Source organism: Gopherus evgoodei, chromosome 4, assembly GCF_007399415.2.
Source record: "Gopherus evgoodei ecotype Sinaloan lineage chromosome 4, rGopEvg1_v1.p, whole genome shotgun sequence".
Classification (NCBI taxonomy): Eukaryota; Metazoa; Chordata; order Testudines; family Testudinidae; genus Gopherus; species Gopherus evgoodei.
The window spans coordinates 17,812,617-17,838,298 of record NC_044325.1 but is presented as its reverse complement, the minus strand read 5'-3'; the positions used below and the strand labels follow the sequence as shown (position 1 = coordinate 17,838,298).

Below are 25,682 nucleotides of genomic sequence, written 5' to 3'. Positions count from 1 at the left end.
CTCACACTTCAGCTCTCCCAAGGCAAAGGAAGGCATCTTGTTACTTGCTGCTTCAGCCATTACGCATCTAACTAGCCCTAGCAGTCTCTGGCTTGCAGGAGGGCTGAGAAGATTAGCGTTTGTACAGAGCTTTGAGGCCCTGAGTCAGGAAAATATTTAAGCACATGCTTAAGTCCCACTGAAGTCCATCAATGTGACGTATAGCCATACATAATATACTTTGCTGAACTGGGGTCTCCATGTGTAAATGGCTACATAGGTGTAGTAGTACTGCTCTGTGGCGCCATCACTGCCCTTAAAAGCAGCTTGCCATTATCATACAATTATCCATATTTTAAAAACTACGATGTTGCCAACTGCATATTGGCTCAGCACCATAAATTGCATTGTTGTACACAACGAGGCCTCTGTCCTGGAGCATGATGTGTGTCCGTCTGGAGCCCTGATGCCACCGATGGGGCTCAGACAGGCAAAGGAGCCTGATCGCACATGTCATTCTGCAGGATTGGACTGGAATGCTTTCCTCTGCAAAATGCTGGGAATTTTAAAAATGAGAATGAACTCAAGTAATCACCCTCTTACCTACAAACCTGCTATGGGAATTCCCATACATAGCCCAAAAGAACACAAAGAACAGGAACACGACATTACTAGATAGCCAGCGGTAGTTTATTTGAAGTGTTACCTTGGCACCGGAGTCCGTAAGCTGAGCTGGTTGTACTGGATGCTCCATTTCCCAGGTTGGAACTGCTCTAGAAAACGTTGTGCGCTCTCAACTGTGCTCTAAACGTGCATAAAAAGGCTCAGTTTACAAATGTTGCAACACGTTGGTTAACAAACACAGGTCGAGAAAGGACTGCCCAGCTCCCTCCCTTTTATCTCAGACAGCGACCAATGCTAATCTCTGATTAAAGCCATTTATTTCCATTTTTCAGTGAGACTTTTTGAAATGCTTACACTGGACTTATTTCCTCCCCATTCACCCCATTTCCTCCCCCCTCCCCCAAAGGCAGGCAGGGGCCACTGTAGCTGTAGGCAAACTAGGCACCTGCCTAGGGTGGCAGGGTCAAACCTGAGCAGCGCAATGACCCAGTGCACCTGGTTGCAATGTCACTCACTTACATTTAACCCAGCCACACACTCCTCTCTTGGCAGAGCGGCGGCCAGGCCACATTTAAGTGTCATTGAGACCTGGCACTTGCCCCCTGCCATCATAACCACCAAACCGTCAGAAGGCTTGCTGCACCCCCTAGAACGTCCTACGCCCCCATTGCCCCCCACAGCTGAGAATCTCTGTTCTAGGCAGTAGGAGGGGGCAGCCCCTTAAAGTTTTGCCTAGGATGGCTGATTGTCTTGAGCAGCCTCTGAAGGCAGGTGCTATGCTACTGCTATCTTTCTTGTGCCACTTCATGGCTTGTTTTAAAATGACAGCTAGCGCTCCCTAAGAGCGCCCCCCCAGTGAAGCCTCTTCAGCCCACTGTCCAGGCACTCTGGGTTCCTGAGCAGACCCGGCCATAGGCCAAATGGCACCCCAGGCAAGGAGAATCTTCAGCACCCCCCCTCCATCTGTTAAACTTTTGAATACCTTATTTTTTATTGCACTTGTAGCCCTTTTCATGACTTTGATGCACAATGTGCATGCATGATTTATCCCTGTCATATGAGACAATAAATCTGCACACTAGGATCTGTAAATCTGTATTTAGTCATGCCATATATAAGCAAATAAAAATATTCATTTCCTCTAAGCTTATAGGAACTTTAAATTTTAAGAATAACGGAAACGTACCAACATGAAGAAATTGAACTGGGCACCACGATCGGGTGGACCAGTATTAAATAGTGTTACAGCAGGTGATAGCCTCAGAACATTAACCCTAGCTCTTTAGTTCAAAAGGTTGTTTTTCTTGCCTTTACCCTCACGAACTGAAGCATAGCTTCTCATTAAATACACCTCTACCCCAATATAATACTGTCCTCGGGATCCAAAAAAATCTTACCACGTTATACGTGAAACTGCGTTATATTGAACTTGCTTTGATCTGCCGGAGCGCACAGGCCTGCTCCCCTGGAGCACTGCTTTATCGCGTTATATCCGAATTCATGTTATATCAGGGTAGAGCTGTTTGCTGCTTACACTCTTCAAGTCTTACAATACAAGTACCCTTTCACAATTACACAATATCACAGCGGGGGCTCTCACTTCATTCTTATCTCACTGACTGACTGGTGACTCCCCACCCCTTATATACCCACGAGGGCATGACTGACAACATTCCAGGAGGTTCAATGAAAGCGTAGTTCTCGGAAAGTCTGGAAGGTTCCACCAGATTCTACAAAGGTCTGGATCATTCTAGGAGGTTAGTGAAAAGGGAATCCACATACAGAATACCTGAAACATTTTACTTCAAACAAATATTCTATTTTCCCTTTTGTTTCTAACAAAAACAGCTTCCCAAGCCTGGCGTGACCCCAAGTCTGGCACCCCAGGCAGTGACCTGTCTCTAAATCCAGTCCTGTTCCTGGGAGTCATGAACCATCTCCCAACAAGCTAGAGCTGCAGTCCCCCTGCACTGTTGAAACTCTCCTCTGGAGGCGGGGGAGACGACGACTTTCCTCTGCCAGGATTCTAGCGAATTAAGCGCACTGCAAACCTGGATTGCTTTTCACAGCATCAGGAAGAGGGCATGCAAGGCACCAGGCTAGTGACACTGGAAATCACTCAACTCTTGGGACAAACCCCATTAGGTAACATGATGTCAATGAAGTCACAAGCAAAGAGACAGCGAACAAAACCTCAAACACACACAAGTAGCACACACACAAAGCCATGTAGGGCATTTCTGTGGGACGTTTGACCAGCGGCCTAACTCCTCCCAGGCACTCACCCACCCCCAGAAATGCCCACTGTTATTTACTGTGTGTTAATTGGCTAGTCATACAAATGCACAAAAAGGACAGGTAGGACACATTCCATCTGCGGTTCACATACCTGCATTAGCATGGCCACAGTCATAGGTCCCACACCACCAGGGACGGGGGTGATGTATGAAGCTCTTTCCTTCGCTGCGCTGTAAGCCACATCTCCTACTACTGTTTTCCCATTGGGCTTTGTACTGTCTGGGAGGGGGAGATAAAGTTATGCACAAAGCATTTCACTGAAACAAAAGAGACTGAACTCCCACTGAGACAAGGGCTCGCACACATCGAAATAAAAGTTCAGCCATACGGCAAGCAGCAAAGAGATAAAATGATCAAGCTGGAAAATGCAAGATTTCTTTGTTTCCCAAAGGGTAATTTTAGGGCTTGTGAACTCAGACTGGATCAATAGCAGTATCTACCCAAAGAGCAGGTAGAACACAGGCAGTCCCTACTTCCTTGAGGGCGCTGGGGCTTCCTTAAAGGTACATGTAACCTGGGAAATTTCATAGAAGGCTCCAGATCACATGGTGCTTCTGGGAAAGGAAGGGAAGGACCATGTGCTCACAAAGTCCTGGCTTTGTGGGTGCAGAAGGGGCAGCTGAAGTGTGGAACTTGGGGGAAGGGATAGCTCAGTGGTTTGAGCTTTGGACTGCTAAACCCAGGGTTGTAAATTCAATCCTTAAGGGGACCACTTAGGGATGTGGGGCAAAAATTGGTTCTGCTAGTGAAGGCAGGGGCTGGACTCAATGACCTTTCAAGGTCCCTTCCAGTTCTAGGAGATAGTTATAATAATTGGAGATATACCTAAACCCACCAACTCATTTAGCCCCCCATTCAGATGTTGGAAATTGTCCTGAATTGGAAGTACAGCTTTCAGTCAGTCTGGAAGCAGTGAGGGGTGGGAGAGAAACATATTTTCTAGCAATAAGCAGCTACATTTCCCTTTGCTCTTCATATTTAGATTAAATTAGATTTCCTGCATTTCAGAGCAAGCCGAGGCTCTGATCTGTTCTGCACTTAAGTGATTACATACTGTAAAGTGTGGCACATGACTTAAAAATATGAGATGGAATTAGGTAGAATATTTAATCTTGCCAGCATGCTATAAATAATGACACAGGAGCTGAAACTGAATACTAATAGCCCAGTTTATAACATGAGTTACAATTCAACTTCAACCATTAAGAGCAAGTATCATGCCACGCACTGGTTGACTTACATTGAAGAAATTCACCACTCTTTAGAGAGAGGACAGTTTTCCATTTTTATTTTTTTCCCCAGTTTTTTGCTTTGTTCAAATGGCTGGCCAGCAATACTGCAGTATCACTAGATTAGTGTCCAGTCAAATTAAACTTGAAATACAACTTAATCCCCCTTCTCCACTTAAACATCTTAAACTTCTATTTCTCTAATTAGTCTCTCCTCTCTATTTGGCAAAGGTTAATCACCACTCCCTACTCTTCCCCATAAATAAATAGTCCAGAATCCAATATTTTTTGGGATTTTTTTACTTCATTGTGTATTAAGTGAGGCTGGCAGGGAGGTTCACCTGTCTGGAGACAGAACTCATTCACCTACTCAGCAGAGGAACTCAATTTTAGGTGTAGCACACCAAAATGGTGGCTTTCACTTTCTCTGCAAGAGTGGTGGATGTTTACTTCAGTGATTTAGAACGCAGAGGACATTACATGAAGAGGGATGTAACATCTGGTCTGAAAGAACTTCCCAGTTTATCTCAAAGCAAGAAATCAGAAATGTTTAATTTTTTAATAAACCAGAAAGAGATCTCAGTTAAGCAGTATTATAACCAGAGGGCCACATTTCACCCTCGGTTGCTCTTACGCAGCTCCATGCACTTCAATGTGGCTGTACAACAAGAATGTTGGACAGGATATAATCAAAAGCTTTAATACTACTAAAAAAAATATAAAAACAACAGGAGAAAAATTGAAAGGAAAGTCAAAACAAAAGCAACTAAAGTCAACACTAATTCTACAGCCACTGTTACTGAGGACTAGCAGTTCTGAAGTTTTGCTACGTGTGTGTTAAGTGACAAGTTTCCTTCTTGCGTTCAAAGTCTGAACCATGTCATGGCTGTTAAATCCTGTTTCTACAGCAACTGTTAGTAATCTGCCATCTTGCTGCCTGAGCTACAGAACAATTCATCCTCCCATCCTGAAGTGTAACTTGATTCGGAATGCAAAAGGCAAATAATGTAATTACATTTTCTTCTAAGGATGCCAAGGACTACAAATCATACCAGCAACAAAGCCTCATCCATGAGAACAAAATCAAACAATTGATAAATTATGCACTCAAAACAAAACATCCTAATCTGGGTCTGATACACAGGCAAGCCAGAAAAGCACATTTTATTCTCTATTGTGAAGCTAAGTCTGCAAGATAATATAAATGAAGAGGAAACAGTGACTATTTGACCAGCTTTAAAATTTTTCTCCTCTTGTGTGCCAAGAAGTGGAGAGTTAGAGGATCTTTTATTGTCTGTTCTTCCCAGTCATCCTTTAACCCACCTCTCCACTATACATCCCACCACACACACGCACTGCATCTTCCTAAACATACAACAGATTTTCTTCACTGCTAAAATATCAGAGGACAAAAAACTTCAACAGCAAGAGGTCAAAGAAACAACATGGTGACATTTTATAGATATGAGACTACAAGGCCCCTTCCCAGAGTTCACAGTCAAATCTGCACACCTGAAAGAAAACTGCTCATGTCTCATAGACTCATAGATTCTAGGGTCAGAAGGGACCAATGTGATCATCTAGTCTGACCCCCTGCACAAAGCAGGCCACAGAACCCTACCCATCCACTTCTATAACAAACCCCTAACCTATGTCCGAGTTGTTGAAGTCTTCAAACTGTGGTTTGAAGACCTCAAGCTGCAGAGAATCCACCAGCAAGTAACCCATGCCCCATACTGCAGAGGAAGCCGAAAAACCTCCAGGGCCTCTGCCAATCTGCCCCGGAGGAAAATTCCTTCCCGACTCCAAATATGGCGATCAGCTAAACCCTGAGCATGTGGGCAAGACTCACCAGCCAGCACTCAGAAAAGAATTCTCTGCAGTAACTCAGATCTCATCCTATCCAACATCCCATCACCGACCACTGGGCATACTTATCTGCTGATAACCAAAGATCAATTGCCAAAATTAGGCTATCCCATCATACCATCCCTTCCATAAACTTATCAAGCTTAGTGTTAAAGCCAGATATGTCTTTTGCCCCCACTACTCCCCTTGGAAGGCTGTTCCAGAACTTCACTCCTCTAATGGTTAGAGACCTTCGTCTAATTTCAAGTCTAAACTTCCTACTGTCCAGTTTATACCCATTTGTTCTTGTATCTACATTGGTACTAAGCTTAAATAATTCCTCTCCCTCCTTAATATTAATCCCTCTGATATATTTATAAAGAGCAAGCATATCCTCCCTCAGCCTTCTTTTGGCTAGACTAAACAAGCCAAGCTCTTTGAGTCTCCTTTCATATGACAGGTTTTCCATTCCTCGGATCATCCTAGTAGCCCATCTCTGAACCTGTTCCAGTCTGAATTCATCCTTCTTAAACATGGGAGACCAGAACTGCACACAGTATTCCAGGTGGGGTCTAACCAGTGCCTTATATAACGGTAGTAACACCTCCTTATCTTTGCTGGAAATACCTCACCTGATGCATCCTAAAACCGCATTAGCTTTTTTAACAGCCATATCACATTGGCGGCTCATAGTCATCCTGTGATCAACCAATACCCCAAGGTCCTTCTCCTCCTCTGTTGCTTCCAACTGATGTGTCCCCAATGTATATCTAAAATTCTTATTATTAATCCCTAAGTGCACGACCTTGCACTTTTCACTATTAAATTTCATCCTATTACTATTACTCCAGTTTACAAGGTCATCCAGATCTTCCTGTATGATATCCCGGTCCTTCTCCATGTTAGCAATAGCCCCCAGCTTTGTCTAAATAATCTGTCACCTTCTCAAAGAAGGAGATCAGGTTGGTTTGGCACGATCTACCTTTAGTAAAACCATGTTGTAATTTGTCCCAATTACCATTGACTTCAATGTCCTTAACTACTTTCTCTTTCAAAATTTTTTCCAAGACCTTACATACTACAGATGTCAAACTAACAGGCCTATAGTTACTCAGATCACTCTTTCTCCCTTTCTTAAAGATAGGAACTATGTTAGCAATTCTCCAGTCGTACGGTACAACCCCTGAGTTTATCGATTCATTAAAAATTCTCGCTAACGGGCTTGCAATTTCATGCGCCAGTTCCTTTAATATTCTTGGATGAAGATTGTCTGGGCCCTCCGATTTTGTCCCATTAAGCTGTTCAAGTTTGGCTTCTCTCTCAGATGTGGTAATATCTACCTCCATATCCTCATCTCTGTTTGTCATCCTTCCATTACCCCTAAGCTCCTCATTAGCCTTATTAAAGACTGAGGCAAAGTACTTATTTAGATATTGGGCCATGCCTAGGTTATCCTTAACCTCCTTTCCATCCTCAGTGTTTAGCGGTCCCACTTCTTCTTTCTTTGTTTTCTTCTTATTTATATGGCTATAGAACCTCTTACTATTGGTTTTAATTCCCTTTGCAAGGTTCAACTCTACTTGGCTTTTAGCCTCTCTCTCACTTTATCCCTACATGTTCTGATCTCACTAAGGTAGCTTTCCTTGCTAATCCCACCCTTCTTCCACTCCTTGTAGGCTTTCTGCTTTTTCTTAATCACCTCTCTGAGATGCTTGCTCATCCAGCTTGGTCTACAACTCCTGCCTATGGTTTTTTCCCCTTTCTTGGGATGCAGGCTTGTGATAGTTTCTGCAGCTCCGACTTAAAGTAATTCCAGGCCTCCTCCACATTTAGATCCACAAGTTCTTCAGTCCAATCCACTTCCCTAACTAATTTCCTTAATTCTTTAAAGTTAGCCCTTTTGAAATCAAAAACCCTAGTCCCAGATCTATTTTTGTTTATCCTTCCATCTAGTTTGAACTGAATTAGCTCATGATCACTCGAACCAAGGCTGTCCCCTACAATCATTTCTTCTATGAGGTCCTTACTACTCACCAAAACCAAATCTAAAATGGCATCCCTTCTTGTTGGTTCTTCAACTACTTGGTGAAGGAATCCATCAGCTATCACATCCAGAAAAATCTGAGCCCTATTATTCTTGCTAGCACTTGTCCTTCAGTCTATATCTGGGAAGTTAAAGTCTCCCATGATCACACATTTCCCATTAGTGTTTACTTCATTAAAAACATTAAAGAGGTCCCTATCCATATCCAAATCAGATCCCGGCGGTCTGTAGCACACCCCAAGCACTATCTCAGGGGAGGCTCTAGTAGCTTTCTTTCCCAGTGTGATTTTTGCCCAGACAGACTCTGTCTTGTCCATTCCATCACTTCTTATTTCTTTACAGTTAACCTCCTCATTGATGTACAATGCTACTCCACCACCTTTGCCTTTATTTCTGTCTTTCCTAAACAGCACATAGCCTTCAATACCCATACTCCAGTCATGACTACTATTCCACCATGTTTCTGTTATCCCTATAATATCCGGTTTCATTTCCTGCACCAGTAGCTCTAGTTCCTCCATTTTGTTCCCTAGGCTCCTCGCATTAGTGTACAGACATCTTAATTTTTGCCGTTTGGCTTCACTCACATTCTTTACCCTGTTAGGCACAGACATTCTACCACCAGCATCACCTGTTAGTCTGCTATCTACACTACCCTTCCTCCGTATGCCAATTCTTCTGTCCACGGCTGTATCCCCTCTTACTTTCTTTACTTCCCTCTCAAGGTTAAATTCCGGCGTGGAGATCTCCTGAACATCTCCCAATCATCTCCCCCAAATTTCTAGTTTAAAGCTCTCTTAATCAGGTCGGCGAGCCTCCATCCTAGAAGTCTATTTCCCTCCTTACTCAGGTGAAGTCCATCCCGAGAGAACAGTCTTCTGTCCGTAAATGCTTCCCAATGGCCGTACATCCCAAAGCCCTCCTTATAGCACCACTGCCTGAGCCATCTGTTGATCGCCATAATCTTGTTACACCTTTGTTGCCCTTCTCTAGGAACCGGCAGAATCCCACTGAAGATCACCTGAGTCTCGATTTCCTTAAGCGTCTTCCCCAGTCTGGCATAGTCTCCCTTGATACACTCCAGAGAGTATTTAGCCACATCATTCATTCCTACATGAAGGACAATCAACGGATTCTTCCCTGCTCCAGCTAGGATCCTTTTCAGCCTCAGGTCCACATCCTGTATCTTAGCACCCAGCAGACAGCACACCCTTCTGTTTTCCCGATCAGCTCTAGTCACAGGCCTGTCTATTCTTCTCAGTAAGGAGTCTCCAATCACATAGACCTGCCTTTTCCTGGTGACAGTGTGATTCTCCGGTCTATCCCCTGCACCCACTGGCTGCAAGTCCTCTTGATTCCTATTCCCCCTTGCAATCCTTCTGGGGCTCATATTTGGTGTTGCCTCCATTGACTCCTCCCTTCCTCTTGTAGGACTATCAGCTCTTCTCTTTTTCCCTGCCCTCTCCCCTTCAGTGGCCACCTGCTGTGCCCCTTCTTCATTTTCCAACTCTGCAAACCTGTTCCTGAGTTCTATTTCTTCTTCACTGGCCCGTCTTTTCCTCTGCCTGGTTCTCTTAGTCACATGCTTCCACCGTCCACTTTCCTTACCCAGCAGTCTCTCCTCTGAATTCTTTGGTCCTGCTTCCATCTGCACGTCTGAGCTTACCCCTTCAGCCCCTCGTGTCTGTGCTCCATCATCTGCTCAAACCCCCTCCTAAACTCAACCAGAGTTTCCACCTGCATCTCCCGTCCTCAGATCTTTTCTTCCATCAGCTCTATCAGGCGGCACTTCATGCAAGATAAAAGACTCAACATCTGGAAGGACAAAGTGACTGAGGTGATATCTTTTACTGGACCAACTTCTGTTGGTGAAAGAGACAAGCTTTCGAGCTACACAGAGCTCTTCTTCTGAAAGTCAGTTGTAAAGATATTCGCTGTTGGATGCTACTGCTGTACAATTTCACAGAGCCCGACTGATTCCCCAGCGAGTTAGCTCTGCACAGGGACATGCAACCATCTAACTCAATGTTTCCTTGAAGTTCTTTCTAGCAGGCCAGGGCAGGGTGTTGCTTGGTCTTCTCCTTTGCTGCGGCAATCTGCTTGTCCAGTTCCTAAATTCATGGATTCCAAATAGTCGACTGAGGTTCAAGGACACCCAACACAGGGGATCTCTGACACACCTCATCTTCCAGCTCTCCCATCCCACACAAACAGAGGCTCCCCAGGACCTAGAACTATCCCTTACAGGAGGGTTCCAAACTGTGGAAAGAAAGCTGTGTAAGCAAGAGTGCCCTGTAGGAATTTTTTTGAAAGAGGGCAAAGACTATGCTGATTCTGTGGCCCACCCCCAGTACTGCCCTTCTGTCCCCTCCCCACAGCACAGAGGATTTATGCAGGGCTGGAATTATGCAAATGAGGTGCCACTCCCCCCATCTCCATCCTTTGGGGTAGGATTTGCTGCATCCCAGCCCTCCCCACCTAGGGAGACCAGTTATAATACAATACACAATACTGAAGCCAAACAGCTTTTATCAGTCCCAGAGCTGCAATTCACATTCTCTGCTGGTACACCTCTACCCCAATATAACACCACCTGTATAACACAAATTCGGATATAACACGGTAAAGCAGCGCTCCGAGGGCGGGGCTCCGCACTCCGGCAGATCAAAGCAAGTTCAATATAACGTGCTGTCACCTATAACGCGGTAAGATTTTTTTGGCTCCCAAGGACAGCCTTATATGAGGGTAGAGGTGTATCTAGCTGGGAACACTTACATCCACTGGAGGCCAGTTTGTGCTACATTCTACCTAGCATTCAGAGCACAAGACTTCTGTTAATCAAAATGGGCCAGCAGCACATACTCTGGTAAGAGCTTTTCTTGGAGAAGCTGACAAAGCAGCCTCTGTTTCCCCTCTAGCATCATGATCCTGGCCCTGGTTTCCCAAAGATTCCATAGCATTTCCCGGGGGTTCTTTTAAAGCCTGTGATGAAGAGGGAAGAAGTAAGTGGAAGCTTTACATAACTCTGTAGCTTCCAACACTGAACGCTAGTATTCAACATGAAATATTTACACAGGATAAATTTTAAAGCGCTTGTCTGCTAAGCCTCATATCTCCCCAAATGCGTCAGCCTATAAAACTGCCACAGGTGATTCTGCGCTAGGTTCAAACCTTTCTAAAGTCAGAAAGACAAAAGCAATCATCAAGAAATCAGGACCAACTTCTCAGACATGCAGTCCTGTCCACGCAAGCTCTTGAACAATGGCAAGACAGTGGTATACCGGGAACACAATGGTATTTTTATTTGCAACATGTTTTAACAGGGGAGCCTGCAATCTGCTTTGTTTTATGCAAATCAAACATGGCTCTTTGGTTCCTGACAGATTGCCAACGTTTGGGTGGCCTGACACAGATATATCAAATAACAACAAACAGCAAGGGCAGTTTTATGCTAAGCAGAGGACTTAATGTTTTTAACTACAACAACTCAGATGTCATCTGCAAGAGGCAAGACAGCTGAGCTGTAGGCGAGAAATGTCTTTACCTTCCATTAGATAATTACATTGCAACAAAAACGACTGATCAATTATAAAGCTCCTTCTTAAAAGCCCTGGGGGCGTAGATATGATGACAGCTTGACTGTGACTAATTTCCCATATCATGTAATACCTGTAACTTGGATTTAAAATGAGAGGAGGAGGAACAGAATGAGCCAGACCATCTGTTTCTTCTTTACAAGTTACAAAAAGCAGTTAAATTAAATTAAACCCTAGACAAAAATCCATAACCAGATGATTTTCCGCTAGACTCTCCAGTGGTTTGCAAATTACATTATGTTTCATGACAATAGTCCAAGTTTAAGTAGAGGTTTCCATCAAGATGCAGCAACGGTGTAATACCCCCCGCTCACACAAACATGCTTACCTGGTATATAGTTGATTCCACAGTCTATTACTACAGCACCAGGTTTAATCCATTCCCCTTTTACCATTTCAGGTTTACCAGCTGCAACCACCAGGATATCAGCTTTACTAACCTATCAAAATAACTCTGCGTCACTACAGCAGATACAAAGAGGTCATTTTTGGTTTACTTTTAGTCATTTGCATTTTCAAAAAAGCAACAGTGTCCTCAACACAAAACAAAAATCCTCCCTGAAGCCCAGGGATGGGTGGGAAGGAAATATTCCTATGGCTACTTTGAAGACCTTGTGACTGTGAATTCAGAGGCATGGAGCTAAATTAGGAGCACCTGAAGGTCACCTTTCCACCTCATGCTGACTATTTGATCTTTATAACCATTAACCTTTGTTAATGCAGGTCAGAGTTCTATCTGTTATTATTGTTGATATCACAATAGAACACAGAAGCTCCAACCAGGAGGAGGACTCCATTGGGCCAGCCACATACACTGTACAGACATATAGTGAGAGAATCCCTGCTCTGAAGAGCTTATAACCTAAAACAGACAAAGGGGGCAGAACAGAGACGTTAAGTGGCATGATCAAGGTCACATAGCAGGTCAGTGGCAGAGGTGAGAGTAGACTCCATGTGTCCTAATTCCTAGGCAAGGACCCTTATGTACCAGCCCCTGCTTAACACTACTGAACATTCATCTTCTTCTCCTCAAGTTAACCCATACAGTTTCCTACAGCAGAACTGTTCTTTTCAGAGTAGGTTGTTTGAGGAAACAGCCAGAACATCCCAGAAAGCCATCAGCCATACCTCCTGCACATGCCTCTAAACCCGGGGTAGGCAACTTATGGCACGTGTGCCGAAGGCGGGCACACGAGCTGATTTTCAGTGGCACTCACACTGCCTAGGTCCTGGCCACCGGTCTGGGGGGCTCTGCATTTTAAACTTAATTTTAATTGAAGCTTCCTAAACAGTTTAAAAACCTTATTTACTTTACATACAACAATAGTTTAGTTATATATTATAGACTTAGAGAAAGAGACCTTCTAAAAACGTTAAAATGTATTACTGGCACACGAAACCTTAATTTAAAGTGAATAAATGATGGTTGCCAACCCCTGCTCTAAACCAACCAGTGTTAGCAACACAGTCTTCTGGCTCAAATCATTATTAATTATGGATTTATTCTTTTAACATTCATGAGGTCATAACACAAAACGCACTGTAATTTGGCATTACCACTCACTTAGACCATATTGATACGTCTGGCAGACCTGGTCAAAGCTCTATAGTTAAAGATGTGAACAGAAATCTATTATGGGGGTAAAGTAAGTGCTGAAATGACCCTATATAGTTTTTCATAGGGAGTAGTTTTCTTTTTCATTTTTCTTTATATTAAGAGGGAGAAGATTTATATTTGAGATTTTATTAATACTTTGCAGTTAAACCATTAATAAGCCTAATGACAACATTGTGAAGTTGGGTCTGTTTTGTTATCCCCACTTTAACCACCATAGGAATACCCGCATTCTGTTTTACAGTATCATAGAGCACTGTAGCTTTTCTGATCTGTGTTACATTAATACACACCCACTCTTTTGCTTGATTGCTGAGGCATGTCAATTGTCATTACAATACAGCAATACAGCCACCACACCATTGCTGATTTACTCTTGCTGTTGAGCAAGAAAATGGGACCAGTCTCATGAGCAATTTTAAAGACCTCAATGGAAAGCTTTTTTAGGGGTTCATCTTAATAGAGGCTTCTAAAGAACAGGCTTTTGCAAACTCATTTGTAGAAAGAGACAGGCATGTGTATATATTGTACAGGGTCTAAACAAACACCCTGTCCTTACCTCCTCAGCCAATGCTGTCGTTTTTGTGTGGCAAGTGGTTACAGTTGCATGGCTCCACAGGAGAAGGTCATGCATTGGAGCACCAACTATCTTACTGCGTCCAACCACCACTGCTTTTTTACCTGCAATTTGGATGCCTGAAACATAATAAGATTCAATTTTAGGTTAGCAGTACAAATAACCTGGGCGCATCCCAGCTGCCAATTAATTCAACTTTATTCTAGAGCCATTAGTCTGTATAGATCCAGCCGTGGCTCTTAGGAAAGTCACAGTGAGTCATCCTGGGCTAGAAAACACAGCTAGCATGATAGGGCTCTGAAGGTCAAGAAGTGGAAGGTGGAGAGCTTCAAGAAATCTCTTTTACTAGTGGGGTGGAGGGACAGAGGAAGACTAGTGCTTTCAGAAAAGGCTATACTATACTGTACACTAAGCATACTTTTTCAACTCATCAAGGGACATAAGAACTTAAGAATGGCCATACCAGGTCAGACCAAAGGTCCATTTAGCCCAGTATCTTGTTTACCAACAGTGGCCAATGCCAGGTGCCGCAGAGAGAGTGAACTTAACAGGCAATGACCAAGTGATCTCTCTCCTGCCATCCATCTCTATCCTCTGATGGACAGAGGCTAGGGACACCATTCTTTACCCATCCTGGCTAATAGCCATTTATGGACTTAACCTCCATGAATTTATCCAGTTCCCTTTTAAATGCTGTTATAGTCCTAGCCTTCACACAACGTGCTCATCAATAACGAGGACAGGACTAAGGAGAACCATCAGTCCCCCAAATATACTTTAATTACTTACCTGTCTGTCTGATAAGCTCCATGCATCCTTTGGGTGTACAGGGGATGAAGCAGTCTCTAAGGTCACCTCTGGACAGTTTCCCAGCATTGATGCTAGTTAACCTAAAATATACCAAGTGAGGGGACAAAGGTATGTATGTGCCAGGAATAGGATCTCAAAGTTACACTAATTGGGAAATGATCCGTTTCCATAATACCAATATTTATATATTTTAAAGTTATTTGTTAAATTTAGAATCATTACTTTAAGCAGATAGGTTTAAAAGAAAAAGAGCAAATTGTATGCTAAAACACTGCATACCCTCCATCTGCAAAATCAGCTTACCCATCTACATCCTTTTCAGGTGCAACAGCATTGGTCACTTTGTTTGTATTGATGGGTTTATCTGTATCTATAGGCAACTGCACTATAAATCCATGAACTGCAGGGTCTTCATTCAAAACAGTGATGCACCTCAGCACCTATATATTTAAGGTGAGGACAGGATTAAAAACATTAAGAACTATAAATTTAAACAAGTCAGGTGCAGGTGCTGGAATGTTGCATTTTTTGGCTGGATAGAATTTGGGAACACCACACAAATACAAGATGTTTAGTTCTCCCATATAAGAATATAAATTACTTGTGGATTTATCTTTCAGAAATATCTAGATTAAATTCTTTAAAAATTTTCAGCATTTGGTAATCTCTATTCTTTTTGCAAAGTCACCCCTTAAAGGCAAGTGTTTCTTTATATAAAAACATAGGTCAAAGAAATACACACACATTTTATCTTTTTAATACCAAACCAAAATTAAGGGCTTCTTAACGAGACTGACCAAGTCACTTACCTCAGCTTCTGTTGCAGTGTTTGGTAGCTTAATGTGATTGGCATTGATCCCAATCTGCAAAAGAGAGAACTCAGAAGTGATCTGGTTTTCTAACTGATATAAGAGGCAATATGTAAAAGCAGCGTGGCAGTTCTCTCATTCCAGCCCAGGCTTGTGATAGAATCCATCATGCTTTCTAGTCTGACTGAGGGACAGGCAATGAAGTCCTGTTACTCAGAAGTATATAAGTCAAAAAGATGATCAAGAATAGTACCCCACCTAATTAACTTTTCTGTCATTGTTTTTATTACCCCATACTGTAACATAGGTTACAAAACAAAGAATCTCTAGCTATGGGATGGCAATTCAGCTTGATAGCAGCTGCTGTACTATCACTGACAAAAATGACACTGCTCTGGAATGCTAGCAAACAGCAACATCACCCATCATCTTAGACAACAGGAGCCAATTTCCCCTTCCACAAGGCAGGGTGTACTGTAGCATACAAGTATCAGAGAGGTAGCCATGTTAGTCTGTAGCCACAAAAACAACGAGGAGTCCGGTGGCACCTTAAAGACTAACAGATTTATTTGGGCATAAACTTCCGTGGATAAAAAACCCACTTCTTCAGATTCATGGAGTGAAAATTACAGATGTAGGCAGAAATATACTGACACATGAAGAGAAGGGAGTTACCTTAGCAGGAATGGTAACACACAAAAGCCAGTAGGAGAATACTTCAGTCTCCCTGGACATTCTAAAAACAGATTTAAAAGTAGCCATACTTGAACAAAAAAAGTTCAAAAACAGACTTCAAAGAGAAACTGCAGAGTTACAATTCATTTGAAAATTTAACACCATTAATTTGGGCTTGAATAGGGACTGGGAGTGGCTGTCTCACTACAAAAGCAATTTTCCCTCTCTTTGTATTGACACTTCCTCATCACTTATTGGGAGTGGACCACATCCACCCAAATAGAATTGGCCCTGTCAACACTGGTAAACTTTGTAAGTGTAGACATACCCCTTGCAAGGTAACTCCCTTCTCTTCATCTGTAATTTTCATGCCATGCATCTAAAGAAGTGGGGGTTTTTTACCCATGAAAGCTTATGCCCAAATAAATCTGTCTTTAAGATGCCACCAGACTCCTCGTTGTTTTTGTAGCATACAGTGGCTGCAGGGCAATAAGTTGAAATAAAGCAACTGCAGGTGTATGCCTTCATGAGGGGGGAGGGATAGCTCAGCGGTTGGAGCATTGGCCTGCTAAACCCAGGATTTGTGAGTTCAATCCTTGAGGGGGCCATTTAGGGAACTGGGGTAAAAATCTGTCTGGGGATTGGTCCTGCTTTGAGCAGGAGGTTGGACTAGATGACCTTCTGAGGTCCCTTCCAACCCTAATCTTCTACAATTCTATAAAGAATAGGAGTCTAGCGGTTCGCTAGGACAGAACAGTGCAGTGGGCACATGAAAACTAAGAGCCTGTCTACACTATAAACATTTGCACCAACTAACTACATTGATATTGCCAGAGTAAGCCACACCAGTGCAAGTCCCAGTTTATATCAGTGCAGCTTGTCTACATTAGGGGTTTGCATAGGTATAGCTATATGAAGGGCTTTAAAGGCATGTTTTTATTACCTGGTATGTGTGAGGTGTGGTGCATAATACACCTCTACCCCGATATAACACAACCCGATACAACATGAATTCGAATATAACGCGGTAAAGCAGCGCTCTGGGGGGCGGCGCCGCATGCTCCGGCAGATCAGCGTGTCTGTCTCCAACACGCTGCTTTGAGCGGCGTGTTACGGGTGGGAGGCAGGCGAGAGGGTAAGTTGGATGAGGGGGCAAATGAGGAGGTGAGTGGCAGGTAGGAGTGGGGTGAGGAGGCAGGCGGATGGGAAGATGGTGAGCAGGAGAGTAGCAGTCGAGCGGATGCAGGGAGGTGTGCTGGACAGATGGTGAGGAGACTAGTAGGGAGGCGAGCGGCAGGCAGGTAGATGGGGTGAGGAGGTGAATGGTGGCTGGGCAGGAGCGCTGGGTGGATGGTGAGGAGACTAGTCGAGAGGCTGATTTGTCCTGGGTCCCGCACCCCTTTAGGGATGGCTCCGACACAGTGATCTGAGCAGCGTGTTAAGGGTGAGAGGCCGGGGTCGAGCGGTTGGATAAGGAGCAGAGGGTCTCAGGGGTGGTCAGGGGAGAAGCAGCCTTCCCTACCCGATATAACGCGGTTTCACCTATAACACTAAGATTTTTTTGGCTCCTGAGGACCGTGTTATATCAGGATACAGGTGTATTTAGGAAGAAAATTCAAGTTATGATCTAGGCATTACCTCAGCAGCAGCCTTCAGCTTCATACTAATGTAGATATTTGAATCATCCCGATCCCCAACCTAGAGGGTGAAAGGACAGAGACAAGTCATAATGGAAAGCAGAGATACAGAAGGACAGAAATATATATCTGAATTTGAATGAGTCTTCCTATAACAAAAGAATACAGCCAGACAGAGCTAATGGGAAAGGTCCTTTTAAGTGAAAGATAGGTAAACCGTTTGGCTAATTTTCTAAGTAGCAGCCATTTATGGCTTTTGAAAGCCTTTAATATGGTACATTCCAAAGCAGAGAAAACTGCCCAGTCTCTTTCCTGAAAAAGTTACATCTAAAATGTAGTAACATGACTTGCAAGCACAGACATAGCTTTATACCCAATAGCACTGCCAGGATCTTTCAGCCTTATTGATCACTGATCAGAAGACAGCCACTTCCCATAGTGCAGAACATACTATGTAGAGTTACGGGCTACAAAGCACAGTTGAAATATAAGAGAGAGTTTCTGGACTCATGAATTATCAGAGTCTAGATCTGATGTGAACCACTGCTCTGTACGCAGTGAAACCAACAACAATTCCACACTGAAACAGTCACCAGATATTTGCTTCCTCTAATTGAAGGCAGGGGTCCTGACATGGTGAGGAGACAAGAGGAGTCACTCTTGGGCCTAGGTTACACTTGAGAGTTACAGCGCTGTAACTCACTCCCCGTCCACACTGGCAAGGCACATACAGCGCAGTATCTCCCTGGCTACAGCACTGCATGGACTCCACCTCCACGAGAGGAATAAAGAGAATAGCACTGGTGCTGCAGCCCTGGGGTGCCAGTGTAAACAGGGTATAATCTTACTACGCTGTAACTGACGTCCGGAACCTTCCCATAATGCTTTTAAGTAAAGATTACTCTCTCTTTGTTTTGTTGTGATGCCTCAGTTTGTTTTGTTGTGTATTCCGAACTCCTGGAGCTGCCTATCTGAAAAAACAAACACAGCTCCTGTTTGCTGTGATTGAGCTCCCTTTGGAACGCTCACAGCTAGTGTTTGCTTGAAGAGAGGGGGCTTGAGCAGGTGCGGGAGGGAGGGGGGGTCCATTTCGGGGAGGCTGCTTATCTGGTCTGTGAGGAAAAAAACAAAGAAGGCTATTTGCTTTCAGTGAGCGAGAGAAGGGTGGAGGAGGGGGTCGGAATGTGCAGCTGTTGACAGAGTGTCAGCTCCAAAATCCACTCTCTCTCCCCCCATGCTCCTTGTCACACTCCACCCCACTCCATCCCTTTTGAAAAGCATGTTGCAGCCACTTGAATGATGGGCTAGCTGCCTATAATGCACGGCTGCCAATGCCGCTGCAGATGCTGCAAATGTACGCTGCTGGCTGTCAGTGTGGCCAGACTGCAGCGCTTTCCCTATTCTGCTGCACGAAGACAGGTTGAACTCCCAGCGCTGTACAGCTGCAAGTGCAGCCATAACTTTGACCTCCTTGTCTGGCAGCATACAATACTGATATGTGCTCATGTCACATTTCCACCAGAGTCAGAGCATGCAGGGAGGAAATCCCACCATCGAAAAAGAGCAAGATCTAAGCTGAGATACTCGGCTTTGATGTCAGTTCAAAGTAGGAGCTCAGATTACATACACACAATTAAACCTCTGGCCTTCACCTCACTGATGATGCCCCTCTCGACATGGCAAACCTTGTTGCTCCACATATTTAAGCAGCATCTCCCTTGCCTGGCTACTTGTATGCAAAACACAGACAATGTATCTGCATGCCCTTTACTCTTGGAGCAATGGCTCAAGATCCCGACTGCACTGCTCCTGGGGGCTTCAGGAGGATGTCCATACTGGGAGAGATTCACCGCTAGCCGAGTGATCATATATCAATTCTGAATTGAGCTCATTTCATATATGAAACACCCAGTTACTTGATTAAGGCCATCAGGCAAGTTGGGCCTATTTAATATACATGAAGTTTAATTGTGTGTGTATATTAGGCTGTCAATTAATCGCAGTTAACTCAAGTAATTAATGAAAAACAAATTAAATAGATTAAAAATAGCCATGATTAATCGCAGTGTTAATCACACTATTAAAACAGTAACAGAATACCAATTTAAATGAATTATAAATATTTTTGGATGTTTTTCTACATATTCAAAGATATTGATTTCAATTACAACTCAGAATAAAAGTGTACAGCACTCACTTTATCTTATAACTTTTGGATACAAAATATTTGCACTGTAAAAAAGATCAACAAAAGAAATAGTATTTTTAATTCATCCCATACAAGTACTATAGTGCAATGGCTCTGAACCTCTCCAGACTACTGTACCCCTTTCAGGAGTCTGATTTGTCTTGCATACCCCCAAGTTTCACCTCAATTAAAAACTACTTGCTTACACAATCAGAAATAAAAATACAAAAGTGACAGCACATTATTACAGAAAAATTGCTTACTTTCTCCTTTTTACCAATCATTATAAAATAAATCAACTGGAGTATAAATATTGCACTTACATTTCAGTGTATAGTATATAGAGCAGTATAAAATCATTGTCTGTACGACATCTTAGTTTGTACTGATTTTGCTAGTGCTTTTTATGTAGCCTGTTGTAAAACTAGGGAAATATTTAAATGAGTTGATGTAACCCCGGAAGACCTCTGCGTACTCCCAGGAGTATGTGCACCCCTGCTTGAGAACCACTGCTGTAGTGCAATCTCTTTACTGTGAAAGTGCAACTTACAAAAGTAGAATTTTTTTTCTACATAACTGCACTCAAAACCAGAACGATGTAAAACTTTAGAGCCTACAAATCCACTTAGTCCTGCTTCTTGTTCACCCAGTTGCTAAACAAATGAGTTTGTTTACATTTACGGGAGATAAAAGTAAACAAATAGGAAGCTATCCACTTCTTATTTGCATCACCTAAAAGTGAGAAAAGTCATTTGCATGGCACTGTTGTAGCCGGCATTGCAAGGTATTTACATGCCAGATATGCTAAACATTCGTATGCCCATTCATGCATTGTAAAAAATATCTTAAAAAAAGTCAAAGCAAATATTTGTAATAAAAAAATATAAAGTGAGCACTGCACATTTTGTATCGTGTTGTAATAGAAATCAATATATTTGAAAATATAGAAAAACATCCAAAAATATGTACAATAAATTTAAATTGGTTTTCTATTATTAATAGTGTGATTAAAACAGCTATTAATCACTACTTTTTTCTTTAATCTCGTGATTGTGATTTTTTAAAATAATTTGACAGCTCTAGTTTATACATATATATGGGTGCGTTTTTATGGATTTTCAAAGGCATATATGGCAGCAAAGTGCCCCAAGCTAATAGGCATTGGGCATTTCATGCCACTTGTCTCTTTCAAAATCGCCACTGACATAGTTTTCCAACACCACCGTGCTGTGCCAAAACCAAGCACAGAACGTAAGAGAAAGTGACGTGGGACACAAGCTTGTAATTTTTGGTATCAGATCATTACAGTGCTTCCAGGCTTCAGGAAGCAGGATGCATACTCCAGCCTAATTTGTCAAAGAAAGACTCCTTGTATCAAGAACAACATCAGGGAGAGCTGGCAAGACTCCAGCAGACAACAGGGCGAACTCCAGAAATGCTGCTGCCTAATGATTGGATTACAGATGGCTAACTCTGCTCCCTATGTAAAGCTGTAACAGGCAATAATTATTACTTGTATTACTGGAGCAAAACCTGGCAGCTCTATACAAAGACAGTGTCCTGTTTGGAAGACCCTGCTGTCTAAAGAAAGGTGGGGGCATGGAAACAAGGAAAACAGCCAAGGTGATGAGTGGCACTTGTCTTGATTTTTATCAAACTATATCCCAACTCTCACAGCTGGCTAATTTCTTGTACAGAAACGACATCAGCAATGGATCTTAAGAAGTGTATTGTTTGAGGAGCAGCTTTGCAGACCAGCTTAGGAAGGGCATTTCCACGTAGGGGCAGAAGGGACGAAAAGGTGGAGGAAGTGGTGGGAGACCTGAAGAAACAGAAAACGCCTGTTTTTAGTGCGGGAAAGAGAATGTTCAAACTTTGCTTTCAGTGTAAAGCCTGAGATTTTGTTCATGAACAAAATGGTCATGTATAGTACACAATAACCTAATGAAATGGAGATAAATACACAAGAATCTACACAGATCAGGAAGAGTTTCCCTGCCCACTTGCAATTAATTCCCCTGCACTGTTAAATCAAACAGCCGCAAGACAGATGGCTCAGGAGATTATTAACGGATATGGGGTTTGGCAGCCGTAAAATGCTGTTGCTAGTCTATCTGAAACAGGCTGGTGGCACCAGTCTAGTAAACGGGCAAACCTACCATAGAAACCACCATCACATCTGGCATCCTTGTAAGTCTCAGCGAGGCCAAGGACTGAATGGACCATTAGGGCTGAATTTCTCTCAGACAATGCAGAGTTGAGCTACATCAATGAGGAATTCCGCACTAACAGGCATGTGGCAATTCTCCACAAAGGACCATATTTTTGGAGTTCAATGTATCCATTCTACACACACCCACATCATACATCATTTGAAAGCTTATTTTATGTATATTTAGATGAGATATGATGTGGAGCTGTCAAATGGTGCCCTAAACCTGTAGGCAAAATGAAACAATGGTCCCCAAAATAAAGGATCCGTTTTTGCAGTTTCAAATACACTGCAACATTACTGACTATAGATTTTTACGTTTAAGTTAATTTCAACACCTTAATGTGGTGTTTATTGGTCAAAGCTATCAAATGACAATGTATTGAAAGACTTTCATTGACATTGCATAGGCAAGTTGCTTTTCCCAGAAATGATGATGCTGTTTAGCATGTGGCAAAAATGGCAAATATCAACATTTTGCAATACATTAAGATGACATGTTTTCACATTGCATATTCTTACCTGTCAAAGTATCTCACAAGGGATTATGACAGTTTTCTATATTTTCAATTGAAATTTGCTGATCAGATCAGTCTCACACCGTAGGCTAAGCACCAACAGCAGTAGATTGCATGCCCACAGTTTGTACTGCATAGTGTGTAGATATAAAGGTATGTGAATTCCTGGTAATGCTTCTCCAGTTGTAAGCTTTTGTATATACAACATAGCAGCTAATCTGCCTGGCAGAAGGTTTTAATTAGTAATTGCCTATGTATACAGTACTAGCATTTGTAATAGTATAGAAACTAGTTTTTTAATTAGTGTCACTTATCAACAGGTCAGTATCAGTGTTAGGCCATGTCTACATCTAAAATTTTGCAGCGCTGGTTGTTACGGCTGTATTAGTACAGCTGTATAGGGCCAGCGCTGCAGAGTGGCCACACTTACAGCAACCAGCACTGCAAGTGGTGTTAGATGTGGCCACACTGCAGCGCTGTTGGGTGGCTTCAAGGGGGGTTCCGAGAACGCGAGAGCAAACCGGGAAAGGCGACCAGCTTCGCCGCGGTTTGCTCTCCCGTTCCCGGAGCCACCCAGCAAACCGCAGGGAAGGAGACCTGCTTGCTCGGGGTTCCGGGACCGAGAGAGCAAACCGGGGAAGGAGACCAGCTTCGCCGCGGTTTGCTCTCCCGTTCCCGGAGCCACCCAGCAAACAGCAGGGAAGGAGACCTGCTTGCTCGGGGTTCCGGGACCGAGAGAGCAAACCGGGGAAGGAGATCAGCTTGATTACCAGAGGCTTCCTCCTTCCACGGAGGTCAAGAAAAGCGCTGGTAAGTGTTTACATTGGATTACCAGCGCTGGGTCACCAGCGCTGGATCCTCTACACCCGAGACAAAACGGGAGTACGGCCAGCGCTGCAAACAGGGAGTTGCAGCGCTGGTGATGCCCTGCAGATGTGTACACCTTCAAAGTTGCAGCGCTGCAACTCCCTCACCAGCGCTGCAACTTTCTGATGTAGACAAGCCCTTAGAGATGACAATACACAGCTTCATACTGGGCTTCAATGAAAGTGCTTGATAGTATCAAAAATGCCATTTTTGATACTAACATATAGATCTAATTTGTATCTAATTTAGCACACGTCTTATACTTGTACAAAATGAAAAATGATGGTAGTAATGCTAACAATATACTTGGCGATTTTACCTCTACAGAGAAGTTAGAGGTATATGAAGATATGGAGGATACAAGCCCCTTAAGGCTTACATCAAAAAGAAAAAAAAATTCTCCACACAAAAATAAATGTGGAAAAATGTGTGATTTGTCAATAAATTCAAAAGAATGCAAAAAACTGTCAAAAGCCACCAGAGCTGGACAGAGATCTGTGATGCTGGCAGCAGAAGCCAGGAGGGATGAATTGTACTGGTGGCTACTGGATGAGTTTTCTAGTTTAGATGATGTGACATCAACACCCTAACATAGGAGTTGCTTTCAGAAATACACAACATGAATTTGGCACACGTCACAATTGTGCTGAACCCAAGTAAGAAAACAGATTCTGAATCTTATCAGAGAGCATCATGGTCACCTGTTTCTATAGCCACCAGAGCAAGCATGTCCTCCACTATTGGTTCTGTTGTTGTACTGTTTGCTTGAGACAAAACACACAAAATATAAGACGACACTTCTCAGATTGGTTGCTTACTCAAATGTTTCTATTTTAAGAGATATCACACTTCAACAAGGAGATGATGACATGTTGCGCAGGACATCTGTGGAAGACTTGATTGGTAAGGCTGCAGTTTACCACTCAACATTCCTTTCTTCCTACTCGAGTAAAACAAATCTTAAAGTAAAACCATCTAGTTACACTCCAACAATACAGCCACCTTATGACACTGCACTTTATCAGCTGATTGAAGAGATAGATAATTATCCTATGTATAACAAAGAGGCTCTTCTCCTGGACAAGCTGCTACAAAAATATAAAGCCCTACTTCATTCAGATATAGAAACTACAAGCTATTCCAGAAGAAAATTATCGGCAAGATTAGAAAACACTATGGCCTGCAAATTCTTACCATGCACAGCATGGACAAGGCTAGTCTATCATTGTGCTATGTAGCGCAGGAACACCAGCTGACGCTATCCAAGCTGCTAATAATCTGAAGAATGAATTTAAGGCTTCCAGATGTTTTGTGGATGTTCTTCTGGCAAGTGAGCCTGATAAACAGCTTTCAAATTAACAAGTGGTTTTGTATAATTCTGCTTCAATCCTTCAGTCTGGAACAGCCAAAATGAAAGCGTCAGGATGTTATCCGAAGCCAGGTGATTGCAGCGTACAGAGGCCAGCTATTTTTGTGCCCCAGTTGGTGAAGAGGTTTGTACTTTGGTTAATAAAGATAAAGAGGTAGATAATTCAGAAACCCTCGGTAGGGCTTTACATTGCACCCTCAGCAAGTTTGCAGATGACGCTAAACTGGGAGGACTGGTCGATATGCTGGAGAGTAGGGATAGGATACAGAGGGACCTAGACAAATTAAGAGGATTGGGCCAAAATAAATCTGATGAGGTTCAACAAGGACAAGTGCAAAGTCCTGCACTTAGGACGGAAGAATCCCATGCACTGCTACAGATTAGGGTCCGAGTGGCTAGGCAGCAGTTCTGCAGAAAAGGACCTAGGGGTTACAATGGACAAGAAGCTGGATGTGTGTCAACAGTGTGCCCTTGTTGCCAAAAAGGCTAACGGCATTTTGGGCTGTATAAGTAAGAGCATTGCCAGCAGATCGAGGGATGTGATCATTCCCCTCTATTCAGCATTGGTGAGGCCTCATCTGGAGTACTGTGTCCAGTTTTGGGCCCCACACTACAAGAAGGATGTGGAAAAATTGGAAAGAGTCCAGAGGAGGGCAACAAAAATGATTAGGGGGTTGGAGCACATGATTTATGAGGAGAGGCTGAGGGAACTGGGATTATTTAGTCTACAGAAGAGAAAAATGATGGGCATTTGATAGCTTCTTTCAACTACCTGAAAGGGGATTCC

General features: G+C 43.1%; 1 protein-coding gene across 2 annotated transcripts in view; it reads right to left on the bottom strand.

Annotated features, from left to right (window-relative positions):
- MTHFD1 (methylenetetrahydrofolate dehydrogenase, cyclohydrolase and formyltetrahydrofolate synthetase 1) overlaps nt 1-25,682 on the bottom strand; it is an 86,222-nt gene that overhangs the window by 43,601 nt on the left and 16,939 nt on the right. For both annotated transcript variants that reach the window (XM_030558568.1, XM_030558569.1), the window contains 8 exons: nt 17,743-17,802; nt 15,430-15,483; nt 14,924-15,060; nt 14,600-14,700; nt 13,793-13,929; nt 11,947-12,058; nt 2,993-3,120; nt 686-783 (listed from right to left, as the gene is read on the bottom strand). In XM_030558568.1, the coding sequence (XP_030414428.1) occupies nt 686-783; nt 2,993-3,120; nt 11,947-12,058; nt 13,793-13,929; nt 14,600-14,700; nt 14,924-15,060; nt 15,430-15,483; nt 17,743-17,802 (827 nt within the window). The remainder of the gene's footprint in view (nt 1-685; nt 784-2,992; nt 3,121-11,946; nt 12,059-13,792; nt 13,930-14,599; nt 14,701-14,923; nt 15,061-15,429; nt 15,484-17,742; nt 17,803-25,682) is intronic.